Source organism: Astatotilapia calliptera, chromosome 3, assembly GCF_964374335.1.
Source record: "Astatotilapia calliptera chromosome 3, fAstCal68.1, whole genome shotgun sequence".
Classification (NCBI taxonomy): Eukaryota; Metazoa; Chordata; class Actinopteri; order Cichliformes; family Cichlidae; genus Astatotilapia; species Astatotilapia calliptera.
In genome coordinates, this window is record NC_137424.1 from 26,690,996 (window position 1) to 26,702,202 (window position 11,207).

Consider the following 11,207-nt stretch of genomic DNA (forward strand, 5'->3'; position numbering starts at 1 on the left):
AATATACAGAACTTGTGCTGGATTCAGAGAGAAACATAAAGCTTACATGAGGTCATATGTATATAACCTATATAAAAAAAGCGAAGATTTTAAACAGAAAAAACGATCTTATATGACAAAGCGGTATGGAGAAGAAAAACAATTTCAGCAACAACACAAGGACAATATGAGAGAACGAATGAGAGTAAAATATTGGAACGGTTTTTCTTTCAGACAGATGCATAATATCAGATGTGCAATGAATATAAAACGGAAATATCGCCAGATGCATCGACCAGCTGAGAGTTTACAGTGTCATCCAGAGAACACTTTAATGAATGAGGCCATATCTCGTTTCAGATCAAACATTAAGTCAGCACCATCTTATGTTTGTACTGTTTGTCTAAAAGCTTCTTTTCCTAATCAGGTGAAAATCTGCAAAAGAGAAAATTACTCAAAACACCAGACTGTAGCTCATCAGTGCCTAACTGGTAAATTTGTTCATGTGTGTGATGAAGCATGTCATGATCACTGCAGCTTTCCTGTTGAGAGAAAAAAAGAGTATATCTGTCACACATGTCACAGTTCCCTCAAAAGTGGATGCATGCCCAGGCTTGCTGCTGTTAATGGTTTAGAACTGCAGGATATTCCAGCTGAACTTTGTGATCTCAACATTCTGGAGAGACATCTGATTGCCAAATGCATACCATTTGCTAAGATTATTCCTCTTCCAAAGGGGAGACAGAGACTCATACGTGGTAATGTGGTGTGTGTACCATCTGAGGTCCAACAAACAGTTGACTCTTTACCGAGGATCAGAAGCCAATCACAGATCATGAGGATAAAGCTGAAAAGACGACTGTGCTACAAAGGCCATCAGCTGTTCCAGACTGTCACCTGGTCTAAACTCATTCAAGCTCTGCGTAAACTGAAACAAATTCATCCACAGTACACAGATATTATTATCAGAGATGATGCATTGCTTTGTGATCCAACGTTACCTGATGATGACAGCAGTGATGAAGCCAGCATGGCAAGTGATGATTATAATGAAGCAGATTTAATGGAAATTGACAACTATGAAAAAGATGCCCTTTTGTGTGAAAGTGAGTCTCAAAGTGACCAAGATATTAATATGCAATCCTGTGATGAACAACCAGAGGAACAAAATCCAGATGAACCAGAAAGTGATTTGAACAATGGAGGTTTTGCTCTAGAAAGTTGTCTGCAGCCTGTAGACATTTCAGAAGAGATTCTCTGTTTCACTGATAACACATATTGTGTGGCTCCTGCAGAAAGAAACAATCCTGTTAGCTTCTTCAGAACTCCTCATTTGGAAGCCATGGCATTTCCTGTGCAGTTTCCTACTGGTCAGAATACACTGGATGAAAAGAGACGTCTTAAACTCACACCAAGTGCTTACTTCAAGTCAAGGCTTTTCAACATTGATGCAAGATTTGCTAAAGACACAAATTACCTGTTTTTCTCACAGTTTGTCACTGAAATACACTTGGCTAATTCCAGCATGACAATACAGCTAAGGAAAGGTAAAACTATGACCAAAGATGGACGCAAAATCACATCAGGAATGTTACAAAGTAAGACAGAAGTAGAGAAGCTGGTAAGAAATAAAGATGCAATCAGATTTATGCAGCCACTCAGAGGAACTCCAGCTTACTGGCAGAAAACTACCAGAGATCTATTCAGCATGGTTCGCCAAATAGGAACACCTCAGTTCTTTGTCACTTTCTCTGCTGCTGAGATGAGATGGCCTGAAGTGATTCAAGCAATAAAGAGACAGCAAGGTGAAGAGGTTGATTTTGAAGCCCTGGACTGGTCAGAAAAGTGTGAAATTCTAAGATCAAATCCAGTAACCACCATGCGAATGTTTGATAAACGTGTTGAGGCTTTGTTCAGAGATTTGCTTTTTTCTCCTGCACAGCCCCTTGGTGAGATCATTGATTACTTTTACAGAGTTGAGTTCCAGCACAGAGGTAGTCCACATATACACATGTTGCTGTGGATTCGAGAAAAGGTAGAAGCAGATGTGGATGACGACCAAACTGTCTGTGACTTTGTTGACAGATACATCTCAGCTCAACTCCCTGATCCAGAAAAACAACCTGAACTGCACAAAAAAGTCACTGAGCTACAAAAGCACAGCAAAAACCACACAAAGACATGCTTTAAGAGTGTGAACTCTGGTTGTAGATTTGGGTTTCCCAAACCACCAGCCACAAGAACAATGATTGTGAGACAGGATGAGGATTCAGACACTGAAGCTGCAAAAGCCAAACTCAGACCTTTGTTGAACCTGCTGAAGGAACCTGAAGCTGCTTCCCTCACCATAGAGCAGATTCTGTCACGATGCAACTTGACAATGAATGAGTATGAACAATGCCTCCAAGACATAAACAAGAAAACAGCTCTGATTCTGAAACGTGACCCAAATGAGTGTTGGATCAACAATTACAACCCAGACCTGCTTGAAGCCTGGAACTCTAATTTAGATGTCTCATTCATTTTGAATGCCTATTCATGTATAGAATACCTCTGTAAATATATAACAAAGAAAGAATCTGGCCTCTCTGAATACCTGAAGACAGTTATTGACAACTCTGATAAGAACACCGTCAATGAGTGTGATGAAATGAGAGCTGTGATGCAGGCTTACTCAAAAAAGAGAGAAATCAGCGCACAGGAGTGTGTGACTCGAGTCTGTGGCCTAAAAATGAAAAAATGTTCCCGCAGTGTTGTATTTGTACCAACAGATGATAACCCAGTAAAAATGAGTCGGCCCATGAGCTTCCTGGAAAGCACAACACACGACAGTTGTAATATTTGGATGACAAGTTTGAGTGATAAATACAAATGCAGACCTGAGACCCCAGAATATGAGGAAATGTCACTGGCTGATTTTGCTGCCTTGTGCAGGTTGGTGAGTGGTCCAAATGAAGGAAAAGATGTGCTTCCTCTTCTAAACCAGCTTGGATTTGTACAAAGGCGAAAGAATGATAAACCAGCTATAATCAGATATTACCACTGTTCACAGGAAAAAGATCCTGAGCAATATTATGGTCGACTGTTGAGACTTTACCTTCCACACAGATCAGAGCAGGAACTGAAACCACAATGTTTCCAAACCTATCAGTCCTTCTACAACTCAGGTTTTGTACGACTTCCATGTTCAGACCACAGTGAGTCTGTGAAAAGGGTTGTGAAAAGAAATAAAGACAAGTATGAGAAGAACTCTGAGGATATTGAGAGTGCACTGGAAGAGTTTGAACAAAATAGGGATGTTGTGATTGATGAATGGTGTAATCTTGCTCCTGAATCTGAAGTTGTGAGGCTGCAATGTGATGAGAATCTTCCTGAGAGACATTCTGATGATGAGAACGAACAGGAGAATGTCCCCGACTACAGTCGTCAGTCTGATGCTGTAACAGAGATCAGAGCCATCAGAGAACAACCTGCAGTAGATCCAGCCGTGGTACGTGTAATGTATCAGAATCTGAACCAGAAGCAGGCCTGCGTGTTCTATGCCATAAGAGACTGGTGTATTCAGCGAGTTTGTGGTTTGAACCCAGATCCATTTTTCTTCTATATCAATGGTGGTGCAGGAACTGGAAAGTCACATCTGATTAAGTGTATTCACTCTGAAGCATCAAAGATCCTGAGCAGACTGCCTGCTAATGCAGAAGAAGCTGACATATCAAATCCAACTGTTTTACTGACTTCATTTACCGGTACAGCAGCTTTTTCTATCAATGGCTCTACATTACATTCTCTACTGAAACTACCCAGGAGTCTGAAACCACCCATTCAAGGACTTGGTAACCAACTGGATGAAGTCAGATCTGAGCTGATGAATGCTGAAATTATTGTTATTGATGAGATTTCAATGGTTTCAAAACCCCTTTTTGCTTATGTGGATGCAAGACTGAAACAAATCAAAGGCACTCAGAGACCTTTTGGTGGAATGTCAGTTTTAGCTGTTGGAGATTTTTACCAGCTGCCACCAGTGCGACAGTCTAAACCTCTCTGTGTTTACGATCCAGAACAGATTGACCTATGGCAGGAACATTTTCACATGATCACTCTAACCGAGATCATGCGTCAGAAAGATGATGTGGCCTTTGCAGAGATGCTGAACAGGATTAGAGTCAAAGAAAAGACAGATGAGCTTTCTCAGTGCGACAGAGATTTGTTGTCACAGGCTGTGACTGCACCAGAAGAATGTCCAACTGAGGTCTTACACATTTATGCCACCAACAAGAATGTGGAATCCCACAACACAGATACCCTGAAGAAGCTTCATTCAAACATCATAATCATCAATGCAGACGATTTCCAGAAGGATAAATGTACAGGCAGAATGGAACGAAGAGACAAACCATTTACAGGTGGGAGAAATGATTTACCTGACACTCTGAATGTTGCTGAAGGAGCTCGAGTCATGCTGACCAGAAACTTGGACACACTAAACGGTTTGGTCAACGGTGCTTTTGGTATACTGGTAAAGGTGGTGAGATCTGAAAATGATGGACACATAATTAAACTGGGGCTCAGGATGGACAACCGGCAGCCTATGAGACACAACCGCAGTGCTAATGCAGCATCTGATGATCTGGTTTACATTGAGAGAGCAGAGGAGAGTCTGAAGTTTAAAGGAGCAGTACGCAGACAGTTTCCTGTAAAGCTAGCATTCGCTTGCACAATTCACAAAACTCAGGGTCTTACAACACAGACAGCTGTAGTTTCAATGAAGAACATTTTTGAACCAGGTATGGCTTACGTTGCTCTCAGCAGGGTGACATCTCTCAGTGGACTCTATTTGCAGGACTTGGATGAGAAAAAGATTTATGCCAATCCCGAGGTAACTGCAGCGCTCCAAACCATGAGACAAGCCAGTGTTGAGGAAATGATGCCTCTTCTTCAGGTCAGAGAAACAGCCAGCAGACTTGACACTCTTACACTGATCCATCACAATATGGAGGGTTTGCCATCTCACATCAGTGACATCAAGAGTCATCATGAAATGTGTTTAGCAGATGTTTTGTGTCTCACTGAGTCTCACCTTCAAGGCTCCTTTGTTGCAGACAGTCTTCATTTGGATGGCTACACCATGTTCAAACGCAACAGACATGTGTCCTACACAAACTTTCCTCACATGGCCAGCAGAAGTGGTGGGGGAGTTGTTGTGTATTTGAGGAATCATTTTCAGGTTCAGGTAAAACAGTATCTGCATAATGTCACTGATCTTGAGTTTTTAGTGTTGAAGGTTCAGGCTCCATTCCCTGCACTCATTGCTGTTGTGTACAGACCCCCTGACTACAGTTTGACACCATTCATGCAAAACCTGGTAAGTCTTTTAGATTCACTTGAAATAATGGACTGTCACCCAATAATTGTGTGTGGAGATTTTAATGAGAACCAGTTGCAGAGTGGAAGAAAACAGATTCTGGAGCAGTTTCAGTCGAGAGGGTATTCACAGCTGATCACTTCTGGCACTACAGACAAGAACACCCTGCTTGACCTCATTTTTATTTCTCAGCCACAGAAATGTCTATATTCAGGTGTTCTGAGATCATATTACAGTTACCACAACCCTGTGTTTTGTGTCCTGTCCTCGAGCCAATCATGAAGTCGTCTGGTGAGTTTTGAAACAATTACAGATCATGTTTGTTACAGAGTTTACTGATTGTAGAGCATGAAAAATATTTTTCATTGAAAAAATTGTCTTCCCTACTCTGTCTGTAAGAAGACCCTTTCTTATTGCAATGTTATTAATCATTTCACCAAATCATTGCTGAACTTCATGCAGAGCAGAGAACATCTGCTATCATGCACCTCTGATCTGAAATGTGCTGCAACATTTATTAAACCAACATCATTTCTTTTATTCTCATGTTTTAAATGACTAAATCTTTTTACTGTGACGTATGTAGCTCAACAAACGAGATCTTCCCCTCCAAGGGCTTGAAAATATGAAATAGTAAATAAATAAATCCCACATAAATGCAGGTATTTATTATGGGTCACATGAATAAATACAGACAATTATATTTTCTTGATTATAGTAGCTTTTGTAGAATCAAAAGTTTTTGTGATGAATGAGTTTTTGCTTATCATGTTTTACAGGTAAAAAATGTCAAAAGTTATAAACTATCTTTAGGCTACCAGAGATGTCTATAATGATACATTATGTAGAGAAAAACATTAGTACAGCTTACAGAATATGTATAAAAACTGATTTAGAAGTAAATGGATAGTTTTCTGAAAGTTCCCGACTACAGTTTAACACCACCCACCCAGATCAGCCCCCAAGTGTCTATGTAATGCTGGTATGGTGTGTGAGTTTGACTTGGCCTTTATCCGGGTGGGTTGGGGTTTGGGTGGATAAAGGCCAAGTCAGAATTCTCTGAGCAGCTGGAAAAAGCTGCTAATAAACAAAGACATCAAAAAGTGTGGGCTTTAGGTGTAGCCCCCGCTTTCTGATGCACTAATTAGACTTAGTAACCGACACCCCATACCAGCATTATATAGACACTTGGGGGCTGAGCTGGGTGGGTGGTGTTATAAGCACGTGTTTTGTTAGATATATTTTTTCAGACACCATCTTCATGAACTGCTGAGCCAAACCTGATCCATCAGTGCTGGACTGCACAGATAACTACATGCCACAAGGAGACTGCTGTGTTATGAACTGCCATACCAGTGTGTCTTCAATGGAGAAGATGACACACCCATCACCTGACCTCCTGCCTGATCTGGAGACCATCATCATGCTGCCACACTACACACCTCTGAGACCATCAATGATGACTCATACTGAGGAAACTGTATTTCCTGTCAGAGATGCTCAGTGATCCTCAGAGCAGAGAGCGGTATGATTCTTTATCTTTGATAAAAAAAAATGTCAGTGTTTTTAATTCAATTAATTAATTTAAATCCTGTTTATTGCATAAATAATTCCACACTCAAATGATTATACTTGTTGACACTTTTTGAGTTTTAATTCACATTATGGATTACAAATCTATGCTTTTTCTACTCTGTCTCTCTGTGCAGGTATTGCTGTCTTCTGAGTTCTTCAGTGTCCCAACTGAGGCCTTCAAACCTCATTGCAGAGCTCATGTCTTTCCTCACCATCATGTGAGTGTGAGATTGCTCTGGATTCTGGTTATATGGCCTGCAGCACCTATAAGGTATTTCAATATTGTTCATTGTATAACTTATTTGTAGTTTTTAGGCCTTAACACAACTAAAATGTTCCTTTTTCTGTATTTTTTAGAATAAGCTCGTCCAGTGTGCCTGCATTCCAGCTTCACAGAAAAGAACATCAGACACCAGCGAGGGAGGATAAGAAAGACAGACACAACAACATTGTCATCCCCTATGTAGCCGGTGTATCAGAAAAACTCAGGAGAGTTTTCTCCAAATACGACATCCCAGTGTACTTCAGACCCAGTAACACACTCAGACAGAAACTGGTTCACCTGAAAGACAAAACTCCTAAACACAAACTTAACAATGTGGTGTACGCTGTACAGTGCAGCGAGGAATGCCCAGACTTCTACATCGGAGAGACCAAACAGCCACTTCACAAGCACATGGCACAACATAGAAGAGCCACCTCCACAGGACAAGACTCAGCAGTTCATCTGCATCTAAAGGACAAAGGTCAGTCTTTGAGGATGCCAATGTTCACATTTTGGACAGATGGAGGAGTGAAAGAAGCCATTTACGTCCACTGTGAGCGACCATCTTTAAACAGAGGCGGTGGTTTACGACACCAACTGTCTGCCATCTATAATCCAGTTTTGAGTTCCCTCCCCAGACACCGTAACGTCCACTCACATCCTGGGAGTGGGCGTGGGTGATTTCCTGACCTCGGGAAATCACATGATAGGGTGGGGCCAGGTTTCACAATGAGCTCACCCGAAACCCTGGCTGATTGGGACCCACACCCACTTTCACACCTTGGCTCATGTGATTAGGTAGAGGATCATCAGGGGGTTCTTTGTCCCTCTTTGGGGGGAAACTCCCACTGGGTTTAAATCTGGGACTCTCCACCATTGACCCTTAGAACTGAAGAAGCTTCTCGGATGAGAGGTGAAACGTCTTCAAGGAACTCAAAGAAGTCCAGACGCTTTTCTTTCCAAGCTCCTTAGACTTCACTTGTGTTAATTACATTTTATTTGTTGTTGTTTTCTTTTAGATTTATATGCAGTGATTGGATGTGGTGGAGCTTTGTTAACCGTGTGGAAAACATCTGTTTGTGATGATATTTACAATGAGGCTTTAAGGTGACAGTTTCCATGTAATTTCAATCCTCTTACTAAGCAAAAACATGTTTGCAATTAACATATTTTTTCAGTTTTGTCTTTTGGATTTATGGTTAACATTCCTCTGTGACAGCAAATACTAAACTGGTCCAAGTAACCAGCATATCATTGGTCAAAGGCAAAAAGGACCACATGTCACACTAGCAATGAATTTTTGACTGTGTTTGTGTTAGTATAGAGTAGGTCTAACAGTGGTTTTCCACATCTGCTCTAATATATATAGATAATGGGTCAGACATATAAAGTCATTTTGAAAAGTTCATAAAGGTAATTTATATGTGTTCCTCTTTATCATTTTATATCAGGTCACACAGCTGACTTGAGTTTTGATCAGAGTAGAACCATAACATTCATGCTAATGGTTCTACTGTTTACAGTTACTTTATGATGGATTTCACCCTGGTCACAGCACTATGTGAAAAGCTGTTAGAGGTAAAGTTAAGCCAATTAATACATCATCATAAGTCACTCTCTAACGCAGGGCAGTGATTATTATTCACTGTAATTTATTCCACGACAATGTTCTTTATTTGATTCTTTAAATATGCACATCGATTGTTTAGCTCTGTGACTCTCCACACCTGAAATATATCACAATGTGGACTTCATTTTGACAGTATTTTGTCCATATTTATCATCGAATCATCTTGTGCACTTATTAACTAAATGTTGTTTGTTTGCTTTTTTTGTTTGTTTGTTTGGGGGTTTTTTGTTGCCATTTTTACCTTTCACCAACTGTGTAAATTCTGCAATTTTACCTTGGTTTTGTTTCACATCAGTTTATCTGCTGGCTGGTATTCCTGTCTTCCTTCTCTCACCCCAACCGGTCGCAGCAGATGGCCGCCCCTCCCTGAGCCTGGTTCTGCTGGAGGTTTCTTCCTGTTAAAAGGGAGTTTTTCCTTCCCACTGTCGCCAAAGTGCTTGCTCATAGGGGGTCATATGTCATATGATTGTTGGGTTTTTCTCTGTATCTATGAAGCGCCTTAAGGCGACTTTTGTTGTGATTTGTTGCTATATAAATTGAATTGAATTGGTTTTCTTTCTTTTCTAATGTTTCTGGTCATTTTTCACAGTTAAACAAGTAACTTTGAGGTTACATCATCGTTTTCAGCTGTTATCTGTATACATTTTTTTTCCTAATAATTACATTTCTGCAAAATTATAGCAGTTCTGGTAAGTTGTAATATTTCTGCCAAGTTATTAATTTTTTAATAAATTATTACATTTCTGCTAAGTTGTAGCTTCTGGTAAACTACAACATTTCTGCTGAATTGTTATGTTTCTTCTAAGTTATTGCATTTCTGCTAAGTTATTACATTTTTGCTAACTTGATGTTCTTCTGCAAAGTTATTAAAATTTCAACAACTTTTTAAACACTGACTTTGATTTCTTCAGCTTCTTCAGCTATTTTCAACTATTTTCAGCAGACAGCTTCAGCTTTACAGTTTCCTCTAAGTGATTGCAGTTCTGCTAAGTTATTCCATTTTAGCAAAGTTCCTTTGCTTCTGCAAAGTTTTTACAATTTCTGCAACTTTTCAGCTTTTTCAGCTACTTTTTGCATACAGCTTCAGCTTTAAGCATCCACACTGCATTTTCGCAGGAAATGCAAATTTTTCTAGTTATTATTATTATTCTAGTTGCTTCCGTACACTTTTCGCCGTTAAACTACTTCCACAATTTTCAGCCGATTTTCACCGTTCAAATTTTAAACTATTCAGCTATTTTTGCTAATTCCTGCTACGATTTTTGCTATTTTTAACTATTATACTTTTTAAAATATTAAGCTTTTTTCCTTTAATTTGTCCCATTGAAATGAATGGGAAACTTCAGCAATTCTGCTAAAATTTGCTTGTTTTTGAAACTTAACTACTTCCTCATATTTTCACCTAGAACAACCATTCAAATTTTAAAATGTTCACAAATTATTGGGCTATTCAGGTATGATTCAGCTTTTTCAAATCTTTTACTGTTTTACTTTTATGCCTCTTAAAGTTTTGAGTTGCAAAATTGTGATTTTTCACAAAATACATGCGTTGTTATGGTTGCTATGCTCTTGGCTTCCAGTGTGCCACTGAAGGTTTTGCAATTTTCACTTCATGTCCGAACAACTTCCTGCTACTTGCTCAATTTTCACTCAACTTCCACAAATTATACATCAAAACGTAGGTATTTTTGCTGGCTTTCAGAAAATGTCACCATCATTGTTGTGGGATTTATAGAATTTTTGCAAATCTCCTCAGACTAACACAAGGTCAGAAAACTCTCCATATAAAGTGAATGGAGAGCTTGTTCAAAATCACCGCTGGATTTCTGTAATGAGAGGCATATTCGAATCGTCATATCTCCTTAACGAAGCGACTTTAAGACATGAGGCTTGTCCCCGAATATCTTCAGACACCCCTGACGCTCACAATTCAAGAATTTCTTTCTCACCTATTACTGTTCTGAAATGAGTTGGACTTGTTTGAGGGTAGGAAATTCGTCCTTCGCTCAGATTTCTTCAGATTTCAAACTGTGGAAATGAACCACTTTTTTCTCTCGTCATAACTTTTTGTTGGATTTCCACAGAGACCTGAAAATTTCCATGATTGTTCACCAAAGCCTGCTGTCTCTTACGGTGAAAGAATGATATCGATACTCCAAATAGATTTCGAGTTAGAAAGCGTTGTTTGAGGGCAAGTCAAGGCAGTTTTTGCTTCGCTCTACTTAGTTATGGTGCATTACAAGTCAAATATCTTTAATAATTCATATTTTAATGATAAATTGTAAACACTGGAAGATTCCCCCATCTCTTCTGAACAAAACGGTGTAAGAATGACCGCTCTAGCCCCTACGGTTTGGAAATTATGGTCATTTGTTTGAGGGGAGTCCTCACTATGA

The 11,207-nt window shown here is 39.6% G+C and overlaps 1 protein-coding gene across 1 annotated transcript; it reads left to right on the top strand.

The window, feature by feature from the left end:
* Positions 1–963: 963 nt before the first annotated feature.
* Positions 964–9,707, top strand: LOC145426213 (uncharacterized). The gene is made up of 4 exons (XM_080299769.1): positions 964–4,918; positions 5,079–6,866; positions 7,051–7,187; positions 7,274–9,707. Exons 1-2 carry the CDS (start codon positions 1,010–1,012, stop codon positions 5,187–5,189), a joined length of 4,020 nt encoding a protein of 1,339 aa, XP_080155895.1. The 5' UTR covers positions 964–1,009; the 3' UTR covers positions 5,190–6,866; positions 7,051–7,187; positions 7,274–9,707.
* Positions 9,708–11,207: the final 1,500 nt, after the last annotated feature.

Coding starts and splice junctions, on each gene's coding strand:
- LOC145426213 (XM_080299769.1), top strand. CDS start 1,010: ATGGCAAGTGATGATTATAATGAAGCAGATTTAATGGAAATTGACAAC. Junction 4,919..5,078: donor AAATGATGCCTCTTCTTCAG/GTCAGAGAAACA, acceptor CCTTTGTTGCAG/ACAGTCTTCATTTGGATGGC.